The 22,381-nt window shown below is 41.2% G+C and overlaps 1 protein-coding gene and 1 long non-coding RNA gene across 4 annotated transcripts; one reads left to right on the top strand and one right to left on the bottom strand.

Moving 5' to 3' along the window:
• Nucleotides 1-4,347: 4,347 nt before the first annotated feature.
• LOC146692486 (uncharacterized) lies at nucleotides 4,348-9,912 on the bottom strand. 3 transcript variants are annotated; one of them, XR_014915206.1, is made up of 4 exons: nucleotides 7,444-9,911; nucleotides 6,625-6,724; nucleotides 5,484-5,528; nucleotides 4,348-4,925 (listed from the first exon to the last, which is right to left on the bottom strand). It is a non-coding gene; the product is annotated as an uncharacterized LOC146692486 (long non-coding RNA). The 3 variants fall into 3 exon arrangements; XR_014915204.1 differs by having other exon boundaries at nucleotides 4,348-5,528; nucleotides 7,444-9,910; XR_014915205.1 differs by lacking the exon at nucleotides 6,625-6,724 and having other exon boundaries at nucleotides 4,348-5,528; nucleotides 7,444-9,912.
• A 3,802-nt stretch (nucleotides 9,913-13,714) lies between these two features.
• Nucleotides 13,715-22,376, top strand: LOC146692485 (inositol polyphosphate-4-phosphatase type I A-like). The gene is made up of 5 exons (XM_085432584.1): nucleotides 13,715-13,837; nucleotides 14,210-14,295; nucleotides 16,550-16,733; nucleotides 16,799-17,009; nucleotides 18,102-22,376. Exons 1-4 carry the CDS (start codon nucleotides 13,715-13,717, stop codon nucleotides 16,850-16,852), a joined length of 447 nt encoding a protein of 148 aa, XP_085288710.1. The 3' UTR covers nucleotides 16,853-17,009; nucleotides 18,102-22,376.
• Nucleotides 22,377-22,381: the final 5 nt, after the last annotated feature.

The following is a 22,381-nucleotide window of genomic DNA, read 5'->3' as shown; positions in this document are numbered from 1 at the left end:
GTAAGGAAACTTATATTTGGACAATCAGTTCTTTGCTGTCGCACTTCTTGGCAAAAAATCTTATGCTACTGGAAAGTGTTGGGTCTGCGCTTCCACAGGCCCCGCTGCTTTAGAGACTTATTCCCGTTAATGAAACAAGACGAACAGCTCAACCGGTTTTTCACATGCTAGCAAGGGAAGGATCTCAGAGCAGCCCCTCTGCCCTCGGTGTCAGACCACTACGAAGAACCATCACGCCACAGCAGCCTTTTATTTCTGTGACACACAGTTTACACAAACACCCATTATAAAAAAAACCCTGTGGTTATAAAAGATAAGGCACTTTCATGTATACTTTCAGTTATCTCCTAAAAGCAGGAAAAGTTGATTTCAATCAATAAGAGACCCTCTGACTGAACTGTGCTTTATTTTAGGTCCCCTTCAGATATGCGATAACATGCTAAATGAAATATAACTCTCCAAATGATGCTATAATTGACTCTTGCACACAGGATGTAGGGAAGAAAAGTATTTAAACTTCAGTTTCACGTGGTTATTGCTTCAAGAACGTAAAATATGATTTTGTGAGTTTGAAAACACATAACATTGTGTGCTAAAATCCTTCAATTCAGAGCCTGGAGACATGCTTACAGCTGAGTTTTACTAAAGACATTGCCCATATTAGGAAAGAGACATGTGTTTGGCTTCACTGATTATGTAATTTTCTGGCCCTCTTTCAATGTGACAAATCAAATACAGTCCACTCCGGAGCTGCAGACATTTCACAACTCAGAAACCACAACCGAAAAAAAATCTGCTTGATTTATTTATGCACTTTGTAAAAGACATGATCCACTTTGTCTGACTTTCATTATCTGTATCATTATTATATTATATGTAAACAAGGAAAGCTTTCCCCTCATAGACATAGAAGTACTCCTGATAATTTTATCACAGCTGTGGTAATGTAAGCCACAGCTGGCCAAACAACATGCTAACATGTGAAAAGGAGAATCCACGTCTTCATACACTGAACAAAAATATAAACGCAACACTTTTGTTTTTGCTCCTATTCCCCATGGGATGGACGTAGAGACCTAAAATTCATTCCAGATACACAATATAACCATCCCTCCCAAACAGTGGTCACAAATCAGTCCAAATGTGTGGTAGTGGGCACATCTGCTATATTGAGATAATCCATCCCACCTCACAGGTGTGCCACATCAGGATGCTGATCTGACATCATGAGTAGTGCACAGGTGTACCTCAGACTGCCCACAACAAAAGGCCACCCTGGAATGTGCAGTTTTGTCTCACAGCAAAATGCCACAGATGCCACAAGCAATGAGGGAGCGTGCAATTGGCATGCTGACAGCAGGAATGTCAACCAGATCTGTCGCCCGTGCATTGAATGTTCATTTCTCAACCATAAGCCGTCTCCACAGGCGTTTCAGAGAATATGGCAGCACATCCAACCGGCCTCACAACCGCAGACCTCGTGTAACCACACCAGCCCAGGACCTCCACATCCAGCAGGTTCACCTCGAAGATCGTCTGAGACCAGCCACCCAGACAGCTGCTGGAACAATTGGTTTGCACAACCAAACAATTTCTGCACAAACTGTCAGAAACCGTCTCAGGGACGCTCAACTGCATGCCCGTCGTCCTCATCGGGGTCTTGACCTGACTCCAGCTCGTCGCCGTAGCAGACTTGTGTGGGCAAATGCTCACATTCGATGGCGTCTGGCACGTTGGAGAGGTGTGCGCTTCACGGATGAATCATGGTTCACATTGTTCAGGGCAGATGGCAGCTGAGAATGTCCCAGTTCTTGCATGGCCAGCATACTCACCGGACATGTCACCCATTGAGCATGTTCGGGATGTGCTTGACCGGCGTATACGACAGCGTGTACCAGTTCCCACGAATATCCAACAACCTCGCACAGCCATTGAAGTGGAGTGGACCAACATTCCACAGGCCACAATTGACAATCTGATAGACTCCATGCGACGATGTGTTGCACTGCATGAGGCAAATGGTGGTCACACCAGATACTGACCGGTTCTGGGTCCCCAGACCCCCAATAGCGCAAAAAACTGCACATTCCAGGGTGGCCTTTTGTTGTGGGCAGTCTGAGGTACACCTGTGCACTACTCATGATGTCAGATCAGCATCCTGATGTGGCACACCTGCGAGGTGGGGTGGATTATCTCAATATAGCAGATGTGCCCACTACCACACATTTGGACTGATTTGTGACCACTGTTTGGGAGGGATGGTTATATTGTGTATCTGGAATGAATTTTAGGTCTCTACGTCCATCCCATGGGGAATAGGAGCAGTAACAAAGGTGTTGCGTTTATATTTTTGTTGAGTGTATATAAATTAAAGTTGAAAATAAAATAACTGTACAACAAAATACACAATACACAATATAGAACTATATAAGAATGTATGAAGAAATCTAAATATAAATAAATATATACACAATAACAGCAGCTGTACAAGTATTAACCGGAAATGAAGAATATAGTGACCAGTGTTGTGCAAAACCAAAGTCCAGAAAGTCCAGTGTGTGTGTAAGAACCATATGTGTGGGTCAGTACTGTGTGGTGGTGTGATTGAGAGACCGTATCGCCTGCGGGAAGAAGCTCCTCCTCAGTCTCTCTGTGTTGGTCTTCAGGGAGCAGAATCGCTTTCCTGACCTCAACAGAGAGAACAGTCTGTTGTTGGGATGGCTGAGGTCCTTCACCATCTTCCTGGCCTTGGTCCAGCACCGCCTGCTGTAGATTGAGTGCAGGTCAGGGAGCTCGGAGCGGATGGTGCGCTCAGCTGACCGCACAACCCTCTGTAGAGCTCGTCTGTCCTGCATGGTGCTGTTCCCGAACCAGGTTAAGATGTTTCCCGCCAGGATGCTCTCTATGGTGCACGAGTAAAAGTTCCTGAGCACCTTGGAGGGCAGTTGGAAGTCTCTCAAGCGTCTGAGGTGGTAGAGACGCTGTCGGGCCTTTTTCACCACGGTGTTGATGTGACAGGACCATGACAGGTCCTGCGTGATGTGAACTCCGAGGTATTTGAAGCTGTCCACTCTCTCCACTGGGCACTCGTTGATGACGGGGGTCTGGTAGTTCCTCTCCTGCTTAGTGCTGAAGTCCACTATCAGCTCCTTTGTCTTACTGACGTTTAGAAGGAGGTTGTTCCTCTGGCACCAGTTCTCCAGATTCCTAATCTCCTTCAGGTAGGCCGTCTCGTTGTTATCAGAGATCAGGCCCACCACGACGGTGTCGTCAGCAAACTTGATGATGGTGGTGGAGCTGGTAGTGGCCACACAGTCATATGTGTACAAAGAGTACAGCAGGGGGCTCAGAACACACCCCTGGGGGGCTCCAGTGCTGAGAGTGGTGGAGGCTGAGACATGTCCGCCCATCCTTACTGCCTGTGGTCTGCCAGTTAGGAAGTTGGAGATCCACTGACACATAGATGAGCTGAGTCCCAGATGCTCCAGCTTGGTGGTGAGTGTGGAGGGAATTATGGTGTTAAATGCAGAGCTGTAGTCTATGAAGAGCATTTTAACATAATTCCCCCTTCTAGTGTCCAAGTGAGTGAGTGATGTGTGGAGGAGATGAGAGATGGCATCGTCTGTGGAACGATTTGGACGGTAAGCGAACTGTAGTGGGTCCAGTGTGTCTGGTAGTGAAGAAATGATGAAGTCTCTGACCAGGCGTTCAAAGCACTTCATCACTACTGAGGTGAGGGCTACAGGGCGATAGTCATTGAGAGAAGCAGGGTGGGGTTTCTTCGGGACAGGAACAATGATGGACTCTTTGAAGCATGTGGGGATCACCGACTGAGATAAAGAGATGTTGAATATCTCAGTGAATATCTAATTTGTGCTTTGGACTGTCACCAGATTTCTTCTAGAAGTTTCTTGCCAGTCAGCAACTATCTTGGCAACACCACTTGAGTTTGTGTGTTGCATGCTAACATCCTTATCATATGTGTAATAATACTAAAGCGTCATCTTATGCACACACAAAAAACAAATATGGCTCCTTCGTGCAGGGTTTTCTGGTATGTTCATTTATGCTTCCCAATTAAAAAAAAAAAAGAAAAAAAAAAAGAAAAAGCAAAGTTCTTGCTTCTCAGCCACTGCGGCCACATCCTCACCGTTTTTTAGGCAGTTATATAAACATACTGTGAGTGAGTCATAAGCTTAAATACAATAGTTGAAGGAACAAAAACTTAATGTTTAAAAATACCAGTCAAATCTGATTAAAGTAAATAAATAATAAGTATACAATGTAGTTTTAAGACTTCTCAATGTTTCGTAACATTAATGTTCTATGAACTCGTGAGTCCAGAAATCTGAATGTCATGAAAAGTATTTATTATTCGTGTATTATTATTTTACAATACAAGGTTGTTTTTTTCCTGATACTTCATGCAAACCACATTTCTCCAGGCCTGTCCTAATCAGCTTACTCAGTATCACTAGATCCAATGCTGCTCCTCCAGCAGAGCACACAAAAGTAGGAGAGACCAGAGATGCCATGGCTTAGTTAGGAGACTGTTTGCTTCAAGGCCACTAGAGGGTGCTGCCATAAAACTACAATAAATGAATTGACCTTTTGACCTGCTCACACTCTTTTATGCAAAACCCTGTTGATGTTACACACACACACACACACACACACACACAAAGAGATTCTAGGTCTGACCAACCGTGGGCAAAAAGATGACAGTCAATAAAATTCTAAAATTTTATTTATAAACACAATGAATAGTAGTTAGAAGTCCAGTGTCCCATTTAGGTACAAAGTAAAAACACACAGTCCAAGGCCAGAGCCAGCTATGCCACAAAGCCAGTTGCACTCCACACGTTGTTCACTTCAACAGGGGTAGCAATTGTCCTCTGAGACCCACCACCCTGTAAGTAGAAAGCCTGCACAGAGCGACAAAATAAGACAATTCACTATATAATTCACAGCCCATCCATCCCAAACATATCAGATCATTAGAGGTTTTGTCACATTACATACCTGCACTGAGAGACAAAATAACACAGCAGTGTTTGTAATGTGGGCTATAAGTAGACTAGCATATCAGTGCAATCAATTACACCTGCCTCCAATTAGTCCAGCCCTTTTACAGTCATTGACTGGGTGAGAAAACACGAGCAAATCAACCCAAGAGACAAGCAGGAAGACTCTCTGAAGGCTCCTGTGGCTGCACAGGCAGTCTTACAATTACGAGGTTGGAGAGTTGTTGTTTCAAAATGTTCACACTGATTTCACATGCTCATTAACTCACAACCAGCTGACCATATATATTTCTGCTGCTGAGCTGCTTTTTGATGGAGATTTTCTGAATTTATTTTGCTACCATAAGAGCAGACTCCATGCTGAAAGCATGTGCACTGTCACTTGCAATGAGTGGCACTAATGACGCTAAATTTAATTACAGGTCATGGACAGCCTTCATAAATGCTCATATTACTCACCCACACTGAATTCCAGCACAGGTTCATCTGGGTCCTGACTATTTCCTGCAAAGTAACACAAACGTCATCAGAACATTAAGTCAGAGAAACAACATTTGGAGCTTTTGTACATGATAAATTATACTGCAGTAGTAAAACAAAGTCAAGCAGCAGTACATTTATTAAAATCACCTTCAGCTGTAATATTTAAACTGATTTAGTGTCAATTTAGATTATGTTTAGATTAAAATGAAACTAGTACCCTTGTAATGTCTTTTTAAATTAGAGGTAAATATTTGTATATTTTTTACATAATATAATTATATTTACTGGATTTTCTCTCTATTGTAGTTTAGTATTATAGTTATTACTTGTTTTTTATTGACTTGTCTTGTTTTTACAATGATTTGCTCTGAATGCAGCCTTTAAAGAAAAGACTATCTGTTCAGTAACTATCCATCAGACTGGGTCCATGTTACCAGCCAAATGGGTAATAATTAAAGTAAGTTTTGAATTACGTATATTTGGGTGTTTAGGTGACACTTTTGCAAAAAAATATATATATAATTAGGTTTAAAAGAACTAAACATGTATGTATTTAAAAACAATAAGTGTGTTAGAATTACTACAGCAACAGGTTGTAGCTCACTGTACTATTTTTGAGCACAACTTTGGTGCTTTTGCCTCATTTTTAAATCAGTGATCCCAGTAGCACAGTCTAAGCAGAGACCTCAGTGCTTGGCAAACAATCAATAGAATCAATATAATTATTAAAAAGAAACAAAATAAATGCCAACCATATAAAAAAAACCATAAACTTAAGGAAAAAACTAAACTTGATTTTGTGTCTTTAGGCTATTGTTAACAGCAAGCATGAGGTTAGTGCATATGTATTATTATTGGAAAGATTACTGCAAAGAAAAAAAGGTTGAACCAGGAGGGGGCGATATTGCTCTTCTTACCATGAGTTACATGCAGGCTATTACTTACCATGTCACTCACATTTATTTCACAAAACAGCTGAACCCACTTAATTCGATTTAATTGTATTTATGCAGAGCTGAATCACAACAACAGTCTCCTCGAGGTGGTATAGATTGTAAGGTAGAAAGTCTACAATTAAAAAGAAAAAACCTCAATACAGTGGGAAGGAACAACTCACTTTTAACAGGAAGCACCCTCTGGCAGAACCACGGTCAGGGAGGGGCGGCCCGCTGCGACCCTTTGGGGATGAGGAGACGAAAAAGGGGACAAAAGACACACTGTGGACGAGAGCCAGAGATGAACAAGAACTAATTATTGAATGCAGAGAGGTGTATAAACACATGGTGGGAATCCCCCAGCAGGGTAGTCCCAGGGTAACTAAGGGAGGATTCATGGTCACCTGATTCAGCCCTAGCTATATGCGTTGGCAAAAAGGTAACTTTGAAACTTAATCTTAAAAGTAGAGATAGTGTCCGTCTCCTGCATTCAAACTGGGAGCTGGTTCCACAGAAGGATGATCCCCTTCTACTTCTAAATATCCTAAAAACCACAAGGAAGCCCACAGTCTGAGAGCAAACTATCAAACTACGAGGTCTTTAAAATAAGATGATTATTCAAGACCTCATGTGTGATGGGAAGGATTCTGAATTTGATGCTGGACCCACAAATCATAAAAGAGAAACACTAACTCACACACACCAGAAAGTGCCAAGAATTATAATTATATGTAATTTAGTTTTGCGTTCCTTTATAATGCTTTCAACTATACAAATAAGACACTTCATGGGGGCGCCTGAGCCTTGTAGACACAACAAATACTGAACAAACCTCATGCGCCCTGTTGTTGACAAAACGATAAAAATGAATGTGTACTTCTGTCTTATTTAGGTCATTTTTGTAGTTTTTGTAGACAGACTACTGTAATTTCTCAATAAAATGTCGCTTATTATCGCTCACTCTCAAGAACAAAAACGTGAGTAATTTCCCAGTAGCTCACCATATTTGGGATCTTCTAACATCCACACTTCATGTTTAAACGGTGGTGCGGAGGCGGTGTACCGTCGCAGGCCGGATGTAGCATTCAGCGCGGTGTGCCTTTTTTTCAGTTGCTAAGCAACAGATTTGTCCCGCCCCTTTCGTTATGACGGGGCGGGCCAGTCCTTTGACTGGTGACGTTACAAAGAAACGTCAGGTGACGTTACAAAGAAACCTTAAACCGACCTTATATATAGACCTGGCTGTTCAGTTGAAACGCATTCACACAGCGGGACAGCAGCGCTTTAAACGTTCAAACACGGAGTTTAACACAAAACAACATTTTAGACATAAAAAACAAAAAAGTGAAATGGCAAGCTCGAACTGTAACACAATGACAAATGATGAAACAGTTCAGACCAATGGGGATAATTCTACAGTACATGCTTTGGTATCCCTCTTGAATAACTTGTTCAGTAGTTTTTCGATCAAGCAGTGGGGAGAGCTTATCTCAGGCTATCCGGATTGCTTCACCGCTAAGCGGCTTGTAGGTTTTGTAGAGGACGTAATGGACCTGTGTGCACAGTCAGTAGCAGTATCACCACTGAGGTCTTCCCAGAACTCCCCTGTACATGAAAACTGTTCTGTCCACACCACTACTGGCAAAACGGTTTTGTCACGTGTGAAATTTTTGGACGATTCTGCTGAGCAGGAGTTTGATACAGCACAGAATATAGATGCTAACAGCCAAGAAACAGCTAACACAGAAGAAAGCTGTCAAAATGCTGACCAACACAGTGCTGCAAAAGCAGAAAACAATCCAATTCCAGATCCCCAGCAGCAGAAATCCTGTGTTGAACATGAAGCCAGCATCCCACCGTTAACAAACGTAAGTCAAACGGAGTCATATAAAAAGATACAGCATCACAGATCTTCTGTAGACTGTGAGCCACCTGAAAAAACCTTAGACTTTGAAAGATGGTTAGAGACATTAATTCAGGCTGTGCTTTCAAAGCTTGGTAAACTTTTAAAGTGCCCTCATTCTCACCAAAAACGTTTGTTGGATCTACTCTTGGACAAATTCAAGGGGATGGATTTGCATTTAGACCGAAAAGTGCAGAATTATTTTGACTGCATTGCTAATGCGATTTTCACTGATATTTGTGACAAATTACATAAATTGTCACTAATATCATTGAAAATGGGGAGGAGTGGGGAGGAGGATTCAATGAATTTAATGGAACAACCAATATTTAATATCATAACTACTTCAGTATTCCAAGAACACCTGTTGGCAGTAACAGTTACTGATAGACTGGAATCATATGAAAAGAAAGAAAGATGCAGATTTTCAGTGGAAATCTTTGTGGAAGGACTGATTTCCCAGGTTTCAAAAAAATCAGGCACAGTCTTCAGCATTGAAAGTGCTGAAGCTATCTCCAACCGGCTTACCATGAAAATCTGGACTGAAATCAGGGCCAGATACGACAAAATCCCACCAGAGAAGTTCAAGAAACTCAGCGAGAGGGTTTTCAAATCCCTCTGTAAAAGATGGAAGCATGCATCTTTGGTGACATTCTGGCAATTAAACTTCCAAGATCTTGATGAAGATATTGTTAAAACTTTCAAAAGAAAGATATTCACAGAACCAAGTTGCATATCTAAGTGCTTCTCATCGGTGCGGGCATTTTTTGGGAGGTGTAAGGGAAGAAACAAAGTTTCCACTTTATAGTGACATCGTGATATCAACAGCAAAATATTTTCTAAAACTCACTGGACACTTTAAATGAGCTAGTTTTACATTTAGATCAGATCAAGTCATTTTTGAAATCCCCAGGAATGGTCGCGGCAGATGGCCACCCCGCCCTGAGCCTGGTTCTGTCGAAGGTTTCTTCCTCTTAAAAGGGAGTTTTTCCTTCCCACTGTCGCCTCGTGCTTGCTCAGAGGGGTTTGTTCTTTTGGGGTTTTCTTTTTAATACTGTAAGTTGTTACCTTACAGTGTGAAGCACCTTGAAAACACCATTGTTTCCTTTGGTGCTATACAGATTGAAGTGACTTGCACTGACAACATAACTAAGCTGGGACTTTAATTTAACATCAATAAAATTATAAAAATATTACATCTTGATTTCTGCTTGTTTTCATTGTCTGTGACTTAATGAATACAAATGTGTAATTTAACAGATTCTTTCTTTATGTTAGTCTGACCGGTGACTCCACGTTGGCCTTAGGTGTTGGCGCGGATACGCTGCAGCCCCTGAGCCATTAATGGCCCAGCACACTACAGTAAAAACAAAACAACAGCCATCTGTCCAACTAGGAAAGGAAAATAATAAACTGCCTCCTTGGAGGCAACCTGACTCAAAACAGTTGCAGTCCAACTCAGACCGACTGCAATCACTCTCAGGCAGATTGATGAAGATCTGCAAATAACTGTTGTCTAATTTATAAACGCAGACAGATTGCCAACACGTCTGTTCACAATAGAGGACTGTACTTAGATGGTTGCAAACTGGTTGTTATCTTGCTTATATGAAAACATTACTTTGGAGCAATGAAACTCAAACACATTCATTTTTAAAATGCCTCAAAATGAAATTTTGAAGCATTTGGCTTTATGCTTTGAAAGTGCCGTTGTGAGTGGGAGTGTGAAATCCTTACTTGATGTGTTCCCTTTGCCTTTACTGTTTTCAGTTTTATCAGTTTTCAGTTTTATTTGTCATATGCAAGTTAGCACAGGGTCAACATTGCAATGAAATGTGTTTGACGAGCAGCAGTCACTCAGCAGCATGGTACAGTAGAAGAAAATATAATAAAATATAATAAAATAAAATAAAAAATAGAAAAATAGTAAAGAGCAAAATATTAGAGAGACGTGGTAAAAGAGAAAAGATGACTAAAAATATATATATATATGTATCTATAAATATATGTACACTAGTGATTAAATAAGAAAATCTTGAAAAGAAATATGACGGGAGGTCAGATGGGATATTGCACAGGAATGAGCAGCAGAAAATTACAGTATTACTCAGACTTTTAATAGTCATATTGTCAGTTTTGGCCGACGGTCATGGGTCACTTCCACTAAAATAGCACGAGACTGGAGTAAAATGTACTTTATTAATGAGAACACATGGTGATACAGCAAAGAATCCAACCCTTCTGAAAAGCAAATGGCTTCCTGTTATACTCTACCTGATTCAGGTGAGCATCTGGAATAGACCAAGTCTGGGGGTCAGCAAACCAAAGGGAAACAAAACCCTCCCCATAAGAAAACCACTACAATATAACCAACACATATGAAGATTTGTAACAAGTCCTATAAATAACTCCATAACATATAAACTTCAGTCTCTTCTATATACATTAAAACAGCGGTCCCCAACCTTTTTTGCGCCACGGACCGGTTTATGCCCGACAATATTTTCACGGACCGGCCTTTAAGGTGTCACAGATAAATACAACAAAAAACTAGTACCGGTACCGGAAAAAAAGAAGATTTATTCATAACACACGTGAAAGACCCAGGAAAACAGAGTTAACGATAAAAACGATAACAAAATAACGATAAAAAACGATAAAAACTCTGAAAACCATACATTTCACACCCGAGCCTCATCTCTCGACCAAACGACGGTCCGTGGCCCGGCGGTTGGGGACCGCTGCATTAAAACACCTTAACCACAGTTAGGTTTCAGCCCTCGCTGACTCAGAACAAAGTAAGACAATCAGAGTTCGATTGGTTTTTACTTGTGCAGGGGAAGCCTGGTCGGATTCTCAGAGTTGCAAGCTCTACACCCAAACTCAGACAACTCCAACTCCAGCCTCCACTCGCAGCCTTTTATTGAATGAAAACAGTTACACAACCGCCCATTGTAAACCCCATATGTTGTGTGGTAAAAGCTAAGGCACTGTGTGTGTGTGTGTGTGTGTGTGTGTGTGTGTGTGTGTGTGTGTGTGTGTGTGTGTGTGTGTGAGTGAGAGAGAGTGTATGTGTGTCTGTATACGTGACTTCCTGCTTACAAACGTTTTAACCGCATCTCTAGTCATAAAAGGGTCATCTCCCCTCAACCTCGTATATGGCTTAACCTCTCTAACAGTCCACCATTTACATGGTGAGCCCATAAAGGGCAGGAAGTGAACACTCCTTACCAAATAAGGAAACCAGAATCTTACTTAGATTGTGCCTGCAGTTGAAAACTATAGCTAGTAACATCCCCAACATCCTACATGTGGGGGAGGAACAGAAAATATCTGAACATACAGTTCAAGACAAGGTCCAAGCACAATAATGACAACTTTTAACAAAATCACTCCAACACACACTCCCCTAGCCTGGCACATTGGTTTTCTCCAGGAGCTCATAAGCAGGTGATTGAGCTGCTTTTACTCTTTACAAAGTGAGTACTGTTAACACTTCTCTTTTTACATATACAACTAATTTAGGTTACAGACAAATGATTAAATGTGAACAGCTCTAACACAGGTTCTTTTCCTGACACGGGTAGGATGGCCAGTCCCCCTGTCTCTTCACCTTTAACGAGTCACTTAAATAACAACCCAAAAAGCCTAATAAAGAATCACAATCAACCAGTGTGTGTTTTTCTTCATTACGGTTTTTAAATACAAATCAGTCAGTCAATTAATAAAAATACAAGTAAGGGTAATGGAACCCCTGGTCTCCATTACACACATAAATACCATAAAGACACTAAGTCGTAGAGCTCTGAACTCCTTGCTTCTATGATATTTACACTTCTTCTTGGCCTTCTCCTTCACTCTGAGTCACTCCAGGATAAACGCATCAGCTCAGACATACAATAATTAAAATATGTGTAGGTGACCGTTTGGCAGAAGACGATGTCGAGGCGGTACTGCAGTGACACGTCCGTGGCTATCGTCGGGGCGGTGTCCTGCATCAGAAGGAAGTCAATAGACTTCTTGGCTTTGTTGCTCATCATGGCGCTGTAGTCCGTGGGCGTGGCCTGCAAAAAGTGTAAATAAACCATCAGAGACCAAACACAAATATGCCTTCCAACCACTAGTTTAGACAACATCTTGCAAAGAGTGTGTATTTCAGAGTGCAGTTGTTTTTAAATTTGACAGAAACAGAAATAAAGACGGAAGAGAAGGACAACAGGGAAAGCAGAAGCACCGACACACTGAAATCTTTTAGGGTCAAGCTCCAGAACTAGCCACAAATCCTGCTGGAAAGAACCTAAAAATACTTAAAAATACTTGCAGAGATCGAATGGAGCCGTTAACTCAAAAGCCTGGTGTCAGGCATGTTCTTTAATAAATAAGAAACGAGCTGATATGTTACAGACCCCAGTCTTTACGTAAAGAAAAAGCTGACATTTAGAGAGAGAGGTCTGGGCTTCTCTGCTTGGGCTGCTGCCCCCGCGACCCGGCTCCGGATAAAGTGGAAGAAAGTGGATGGATGAATGAATCTTGAAAATGAACAAGTCTTCCAGTACAGAGTAAAATGTGAGAGTGAAAATATTGCGTGTACTTAAAACCCCTGGAGGGTCTTGGGTCGATTTGTGGCTATTTTCAAATTTTGATTACATGCCATTTGCACAGTGTTGAATGGACTATAGCCAAATTCTCCAAAAAAAAAGTTTGATATGATTTTATTTCAAAATTCAAGTCTGACTTCCTTCAATTAGCTTCAGTGGCTAAGCTACAGACAAACTTACACTATTGTGCTTAGTGGTCGATTTGTGCCCCATTGAAACCCATTATAAACGCTATTTTTCACTGCAAATTAATTACGGTCAAAGGGATCGTTGATGTTTAGCGTTCATTTTCATTTTGCAGGACGGGCCTTAGAGTTGTAATGTTTTTATTTGTCCACCGGGTGACGCCCTTGCTCCACATTTGACCCCGGGCTGGAAAACAGCGGGCTGCTTAGATAGACCTGCGGGAAATGAAGCCTCATTTCCGGCGTGCAGCAGCGGCTTCGCCCGCTGATCGGGCGGGACAATTTTTTGGTCCCTAGGACCGTGAGAGGGTGCTTTTTTTTTTTTTTTTTTTTTTTAGTCAACAGGAAATGACGTATTTGTTGTCACGTGGTATCGGGCGTGTGTGCTGGAAAAACGGGTCCCCGGTGATCGTGCCCCGGTAACAATGGCGTGTCCAGTGGGGTGGCCTGGGGGGGCACAGGCCACCCCCCAAACCAGACTGGCCACCCCAGGTGCCACCCCAAAGGCAAAACAATAAAATTCAATCAAATATCAAATGTCCGATTATGTTTTCACGGTGACGCTCAGATATCCGAATGTAAGTGAATGCAGCATCGCTTCTGCGCTATGCGCATCATGTTAGCAAAGGTAGGAGAGCCAAGCACGAAAGATGGCACTGCAGGAAACAATTTTTCGGTGAAAGAAAATGAGGACAGAATAAATGTCCCGGTAAGTAATATCAAGTTTGTTGAGTTTAGTAAACTTCGGTGAAATTAGAATACCAAGGAAAAAAATAACACTTAAAGAATTATTGCAGCTGTGGAATATTTCAGACAGTATGCTACTGAGGGCAGCTAACATAAGAGTTATGCGTTATAAGATATAATCTAAGTCGTAACATTGCTGTATGGAGCTGCAGATTTGGTTGCAGGTTAACATAGCTGGACTGGCCATCGGGCATACCGGGCATATCCCCAGTGACTTATTTTTTATTTTTTTTGTAATGGCATGAACAATGAGAGGTGGTGGATTGGCCAGATGCAGGTCGATGTGTAGAAATAACTCCGTTGTTTGGTGGTGGCTATGACGGGGCTTCCACAGAGGCAACAGGTGGATGAGGGAAGGGGAGGCAGGAGGAGAGACCCGAAGCAGCCACCAGTCCGAGTGTCAGGTGAACTGAACTTCAGGTAAGAAGTTATGACCTGCAGTCTATCTGGGTCAGATATAAACCAAGTTTAGGTGGAGTTTATTTTCATGTTGCTGACTTTTTACTGTCAGTTGCAATAACTCATACTGCGTTCTAGCCAGTTTGACGGAGTTTTTATACAGCTGGGTGGGTGCTATGATGTTACTGATAGTGAACTTTATTTTATTCATAAGGTTAGTAGAGTTGCCAACGGCTCCTTAAAAAAATGGAATGGTCCCTCATTCAGAGAAAATATTACACGTTTCGTATTGAGCTGAGAAGAGACGCAGTTTGTCCCGGACTTTAGCTAGAATGGAAAAAAGACACAAAGCTGGATTTATTCTGTCTTTATGCTGCACAGCTGCCTCTTCTCTCATTCTCTCCCCCTCCCTCTCCTGTTGCTACTTCAATCATGAAACTGATCAATGATCAGCTGATTGGCTTTTCTCTCTTGTTTATCGCCCACTTTGCGCCAGAAAGAGGAAACCAGCAGATGTTGCGCTAAACAACAGCAGCACGTTTAAGCTTGATCGGCTGTTGTTAGAATGTATTTAATATTAATTTCTAGTATCAGCTGATGTTTGCTGGAGCCACAGCTGTAAAGCTGCTGGTCATGATGTCTGTTTAGATATGTGGTGAGAGGGAAACATGAAGATGAAACCAGGAGATGTCCTTACTGAACCATCAGAGCTGAACAGGTGATGGAGAAACAGGTTTACCTTTTAGGTGACATGAATGAGTTGAAGGGAAGTTATGAACTGTTTCTGAGAGACAAATAACACCAGGATCCTTTTTTATGTAGCAGACAGCTGGTAACTGTGCAGGGGCGGGTCTAGCAAAGTTTTGCCAGGGGGCCAGGTAGGGCATTAACAGGGAAAGGTGGGCACAAAGAAATACTTTTCTTTCTTATTCTCATTTAAAATACCTAGTTTTTATTAAATAATTATCTAAATCTTACAACCAAAGTTTTTATCTGACGTAAAATGTATAGAAATCATACATATACCAACAAGACTGTACATCACTGTCACAACAGGGTTTGTTTTCAGTCAAAGTCTTTATGGCTTTACTACCTGGTGGGTCGGTCTGTAGTAAAAATGCCCAATTTTTTTGTCCCAGTCCAGCCCTGCAGGTTAATACTGGCAGTGTCACCATGCCAGCTGACTGTATTTTATCATCAGCCAGTGTTGTTCTTTATCAATATTACCAAAGTTTACGATAAGGCAGCATAGAAAGTATTTACTTGCTTTCAGGTTTCATTCAAATGTTAGTCTTTTCAGTTGTTTCCCCACTTTTTTCCTGTTTCAAAATCAAACACCAGTTTGTGAGAAGATTATCTTCTTTTTTTAACAGGCAGATAAAGTTTTGCATTGGCATTGGCTAATTTGTCAATTGTTTGTTACAAATGTTCGTATTTTAATTTTCAAAAATGTTTTTGCCCAAAACATATGTGCACTATATGTCAGTAAAAATACTATGCAAATATTGTTGTCCTTGACTGCTGAGTAAACACTGACAAAGCACTGATTGTATCTCTTGTACTTTATCAACGCAGTATCTAAAAACTTTGCACCGTAGTGGTTAAAATCTCATTCTAATAAGAGTTAAAAGTGCATTTGGTTATTAGGTTTATAGGATTATTGAATTATGGTTAAGGGTTGGTAGAATTTTTTTTTAAAACATTATCTGCCAATTAAATCTGCCACCCTTCTCCAAATCTGTGCCCCTACCTGGCCCCCCCAACAAAAATTTTCTAGACACGCCACTGTACACAGATGGTCTGAATTTGTGAAGCGAGTGGTATCGCATTTATCGAAGTCGGCTCCTCGTTGTTTTTTCTAAGCCACGATTAGGCTCATTGAGAGCAGGCATGTGCATGCAGACAGTGTTTGTTTTTACATCTGGTGGGTAACGTCCCTCCCTATATTTTTGGAACAGTACCTCTGAAGCTTGATTTAGATTTCTGCAGGAAATTTACGTTCTAACTTCAGATGTAACACCTCTTAACACTAAACCGGTCCATCATGCTGTTGTTTCCAGTTACAGCGTATATTTCCTGCTGAAGCATATTTCAGGCATAAGACAGAAACATTACAAAAATATACACCTGCAGGCCACTCTATTGTCTTTATTTGACTAAATGCACTAAATTGCTGCCACAAGCTTTTGAACACATGTACCTAATAAAGTGGCTGGTGAGTGTCCTCAGTTCCAGCTCGGATACAGATGTGTCGGTGTGTTTTTGTTCCCTGCAGTAGTGCCCTCTCCAGCTCAGTCATCATCCACATACCCCAGGACACTGTCCGAGCCAAAGAGATCATCGCCTACGTCAACACGCTGAAGACTCAGGTCAGCTATTACGCAGAGAGGCTGTCTCAAGCTGCCAAAGACCAATCGGCCAGCGGACTGGAGTGGACGCTCGCCAGTCTGGTTGACAAGGTACTAAAAGTGTTTGACGTTACGTGGGGACGCTTCATATTTCATTCATACCCTCTTCCTTTCAGACCCGTCAGCTGGTGACAGTGTGCGGCTGCAAGCTGCTAGCTTCAGCTATTTAGGCCCTGAACGCAGTACGAGTACATCGCAACCAAAGCTTCTCCTTCCGCTGAGTCTGAACAAGTAGTGCTCCGCAATGACAAGGATACGCTGAGAGCAAAGTACAGCGGTCACAACAGCCAGTCGTCACTGCACGTGGACTGGCACGAAGAGGAGTGGGTGAGTTGATCAGCAGTTATTGGCTGTTTTCTGATTCCAGATTTTTTATTTCTTTAGCATGACAACAGACAAGCTTAGTTTCTTGGCACACATTGTGGATACAGCTTGATATCTTAACTACACTCTGAACTCTGTTTTTCTTTTCTTGTTGCTTCTTCTTCTTCTTGAGTCATCCCTCTCATGTTGATTTCCAGCTCAGGTCACTCCTTACTTTTAAGAAGTTGGAGGATTCGTGAGCAGATTTTTCCTTCACCATATCAGCCGACTTTATTCTATGAGAAAATACTCTTAAATGACTCGTCTTTAAAAAGTGTTCAGTGTTTTATGTCTGGTCTGTGTGTCATCTTTGTCTTTACAATGTTGCAGCAATACTTTAGTAATGATATGATATGATATGATATGATATGATATGATATGATATGATATGATATGATATGATATGATATGATATACCTTTATTAGTCCCACAAGGGGAAATTTAAATGTTGGTTTAGTGTAAGCTCAGCTTTTTAACTAATGTAAGAAGTGTTATGACTGACTCGTTTTTAATACCTAAATCTGGCCTCAGTGCACAAACCTAAATGAATCGGTACATATGAAAGCGCCCAAGTCACGAGCTGTGTTCAAGGACATGGATAAAACAAAAAGGTTCAAATTTGTGCCCAAAAACCCCACAAATCAGTGTCACTGTTTTAAAATCTGCTGCGAGACCGCTCTAAATGTCAGCTTTTTCTTTACGTAAAGACTGGGGTCTGTAACATATCAGCTCGTTTCTTATTTATTAAAGAACATGCCTGACACCAGGCTTTTGAGTTAACGGCTCCATTCGATCTCTGCAAGTATTTTTAAGTATTTTTAGGTTCTTTCCAGCAGGATTTGTGGCTAGTTCTGGAGCTTGACCCTAAAAGATTTCAGTGTGTCGGTGCTTCTGCTTTCCCTGTTGTCCTTCTCTTCCGTCTTTATTTCTGTTTCTGTCAAATTTAAAAACAACTGCACTCTGAAATACACACTCTTTGCAAGATGTTGTCTAAACTAGTGGTTGGAAGGCATATTTGTGTTTGGTCTCTGATGGTTTATTTACACTTTTTGCAGGCCACGCCCACGGACTACAGCGCCATGATGAGCAACAAAGCCAAGAAGTCTATTGACTTCCTTCTGATGCAGGACACCGCCCCGACGATAGCCACGGACGTGTCACTGCAGTACCGCCTCGACATCGTCTTCTGCCAAACGGTCACCTACACATATTTTAATTATTGTATGTCTGAGCTGATGCGTTTATCCTGGAGTGACTCAGAGTGAAGGAGAAGGCCAAGAAGAAGTGTAAATATCATAGAAGCAAGGAGTTCAGAGCTCTACGACTTAGTGTCTTTATGGTATTTATGTGTGTAATGGAGACCAGGGGTTCCATTACCCTTACTTGTATTTTTATTAATTGACTGACTGATTTGTATTTAAAAACCGTAATGAAGAAAAACACACACTGGTTGATTGTGATTCTTTATTAGGCTTTTTGGGTTGTTATTTAAGTGACTCGTTAAAGGTGAAGAGACAGGGGGACTGGCCATCCTACCTGTGTCAGGAAAAGAACCTGTGTTAGAGCTGTTCACATTTAATCATTTGTCTGTAACCTAAATTAGTTGTATATGTAAAAAGAGAAGTGTTAACAGTACTCACTTTGTAAAGAGTAAAAGCAGCTCAATCACCTGCTTATGAGCTCCTGGAGAAAACCAATGTGCCAGGCTAGGGGAGTGTGTGTTGGAGTGATTTTGTTAAAAGTTGTCATTATTGTGCTTGGACCTTGTCTTGAACTGTATGTTCAGATATTTTCTGTTCCTCCCCCACATGTAGGATGTTGGGGATGTTACTAGCTATAGTTTTCAACTGCAGGCACAATCTATGTAAGATTCTGGTTTCCTTATTTGGTAAGGAGTGTTCACTTCCTGCCCTTTATGGGCTCACCATGTAAATGGTGGACTGTTAGAGAGGTTAAGCCATATACGAGGTTGAGGGGAGATGACCCTTTTATGACTAGAGATGCGGTTAAAACGTTTGTAAGCAGGAAGTCACGTATACAGACACACATACACTCTCTCTCACTCACACACACACACACACACACACACACACACACACACACAGTGCCTTAGCTTTTACCACACAACATATGGGGTTTACAATGGGCGGTTGTGTAACTGTTTTCATTCAATAAAAGGCTGCGAGTGGAGGCTGGAGTTGGAGTTGTCTGAGTTTGGGTGTAGAGCTTGCAACTCTGAGAATCCGACCAGGCTTCCCCTGCACAAGTAAAAACCAATCGAACTCTGATTGTCTTACTTTGTTCTGAGTCAGCGAGGGCTGAAACCTAACTGTGGTTAAGGTGTTTTAATGCAGCGGTCCCCAACCGCCGGGCCACGGACCGTCGTTTGGTCGAGAGATGAGGCTCGGGTGTGAAATGTATGGTTTTCAGAGTTTTTATCGTTTTTTATCGTTATTTTGTTATCGTTTTTATCGTTAACTCTGTTTTCCTGGGTCTTTCACGTGTGTTATGAATAAATCTTCTTTTTTTCCGGTACCGGTACTAGTTTTATTTTGTTGTATTTATCTGTGACACCTTAAAGGCCGGTCCGTGAAAATATTGTCGGGCATAAACCGGTCCGTGGCGCAAAAAAGGTTGGGGACCGCTGTTTTAATGTATATAGAAGAGACTGAAGTTTATATGTTATGGAGTTATTTATAGGACTTGTTACAAATCTTCATATGTCTATGATGTGTTGGTTATATTGTAGTGGTTTTCTTATGGGGAGGGTTTTGTTTCCCTTTGGTTTGCTGACCCCCAGACTTGGTCTATTCCAGATGCTCACCTGAATCAGGTAGAGTATAACAGGAAGCCATTTGCTTTTCAGAAGGGTTGGATTCTTTGCTGTATCACCATGTGTTCTCATTAATAAAGTACATTTTACTCCAGTCTCGTGCTATTTTAGTGGAAGTGACCCATGACCGTCGGCCAAAACTGACAATATGACTATTAAAAGTCTGAGTAATACTGTAATTTTCTGCTGCTCATTCCTGTGCAATATCCCATCTGACCTCCCGTCATATTTCTTTTCAAGATTTTCTTATTTAATCACTAGTGTACATATATTTATAGATACATATATATATATATTTAGTCATCTTTTCTCTTTTACCACGTCTTTCAAATATTTTGCTCTTTACTATTTTTCTATTTTTTATTTTATTTTATTATATTTTATTATATTTTCTTCTACTGTACCATGCTGCTGAGTGACTGCTGCTCGTCAAACACATTTCATTGCAATGTTGACCCTGTGCTAACTTGCATATGACAAATAAAACTGAAAACTGATAAAACTGAAAACAGTAAAGGCAAAGGGAACACATCAAGTAAGGATTTCACACTCCCACTCACAACGGCACTTTCAAAGCATAAAGCCAAATGCTTCAAAATTTCATTTTGAAGCATTTTAAAAATGAATGTGTTTGAGTTTCATTGCTCCAAAGCAATGTTTTCATATAAGCAAGATAACAACCAGTTTGCAACCATGTAAGTACAGTCCTCTATTGTGAACAGACGTGTTGGCAATCTGTCTGCGTTTATAAATTAGACAACAGTTATTTGCAGATCTTCATCAATCTGCCTGAGAGTGATTGCAGTCGGTCTGAGTTGGACTGCAACTGTTTTGAGTCAGGTTGCCTCCAAGGAGGCAGTTTATTATTTTCCTTTCCTAGTTGGACAGATGGCTGTTGTTTTGTTTTTACTGTAGTGTGCTGGGCCATTAATGGCTCAGGGGCTGCAGCGTATCCGCGCCAACACCTAAGGCCAACGTGGAATCACCGGTCAGACTAACATAAAGAAAGAATCTGTTAAATTACACATTTGTATTCATTAAGTCACAGACAATGAAAACAAGCAGAAATCAAGATGTAATATTTTTATAATTTTATTGATGTTAAATTAAAGTCCCAGCTTAGTTATGTTATCAGTGCAAGTCACTTCAATCTGTATAGCACCAAAGGAAACAATGGTGTTTTCAAGGTGCTTCACACTGTAAGGTAACAACTTACAGTATTAAAAAGAAAACCCCAAAAGAACAAACCCCTCTGAGCAAGCACGAGGCGACAGTGGGAAGGAAAAACTCCCTTTTAAGAGGAAGAAACCTTCGACAGAACCAGGCTCAGGGCGGGGTGGCCATCTGCCGCGACCATTCCTGGGGATTTCAAAAATGACTTGATCTGATCTAAATGTAAAACTAGCTCATTTAAAGTGTCCAGTGAGTTTTAGAAAATATTTTGCTGTTGATATCACGATGTCACTATAAAGTGGAAACTTTGTTTCTTCCCTTACACCTCCCAAAAAATGCCCGCACCGATGAGAAGCACTTAGATATGCAACTTGGTTCTGTGAATATCTTTCTTTTGAAAGTTTTAACAATATCTTCATCAAGATCTTGGAAGTTTAATTGCCAGAATGTCACCAAAGATGCATGCTTCCATCTTTTACAGAGGGATTTGAAAACCCTCTCGCTGAGTTTCTTGAACTTCTCTGGTGGGATTTTGTCGTATCTGGCCCTGATTTCAGTCCAGATTTTCATGGTAAGCCGGTTGGAGATAGCTTCAGCACTTTCAATGCTGCAGACTGTGCCTGATTTTTTTGAAACCTGGGAAATCAGTCCTTCCACAAAGATTTCCACTGAAAATCTGCATCTTTCTTTCTTTTCATATGATTCCAGTATATCAGTAACTGTTACTGCCAACAGGTGTTCTTGGAATACTGAAGTAGTTATGATATTAAATATTGGTTGTTCCATTAAATTCATTGAATCCTCCTCCCCACTCCTCCCCATTTTCAATGATATTAGTGACAATTTATGTAATTTGTCACAAATATCAGTGAAAATCGCATTAGCAATGCAGTCAAAATAATTCTGCACTTTTCGGTCTAAATGCAAATCCATCCCCTTGAATTTGTCCAAGAGTAGATCCAACAAACGTTTTTGGTGAGAATGAGGGCACTTTAAAAGTTTACCAAGCTTTGAAAGCACAGCCTGAATTAATGTCTCTAACCATCTTTCAAAGTCTAAGGTTTTTTCAGGTGGCTCACAGTCTACAGAAGATCTGTGATGCTGTATCTTTTTATATGACTCCGTTTGACTTACGTTTGTTAACGGTGGGATGCTGGCTTCATGTTCAACACAGGATTTCTGCTGCTGGGGATCTGGAATTGGATTGTTTTCTGCTTTTGCAGCACTGTGTTGGTCAGCATTTTGACAGCTTTCTTCTGTGTTAGCTGTTTCTTGGCTGTTAGCATCTATATTCTGTGCTGTATCAAACTCCTGCTCAGCAGAATCGTC

Source organism: Copadichromis virginalis, linkage group LG15 (assembly GCF_057382275.1).
Source record: "Copadichromis virginalis isolate Kocher_CV1m ecotype Utaka linkage group LG15, C_Virginalis_male_GT1.1, whole genome shotgun sequence".
Classification (NCBI taxonomy): domain Eukaryota; kingdom Metazoa; phylum Chordata; class Actinopteri; order Cichliformes; family Cichlidae; genus Copadichromis; species Copadichromis virginalis.
Note: the sequence above shows the minus strand (reverse complement) of the source record. Positions and strands in the feature narration are given on the sequence as shown.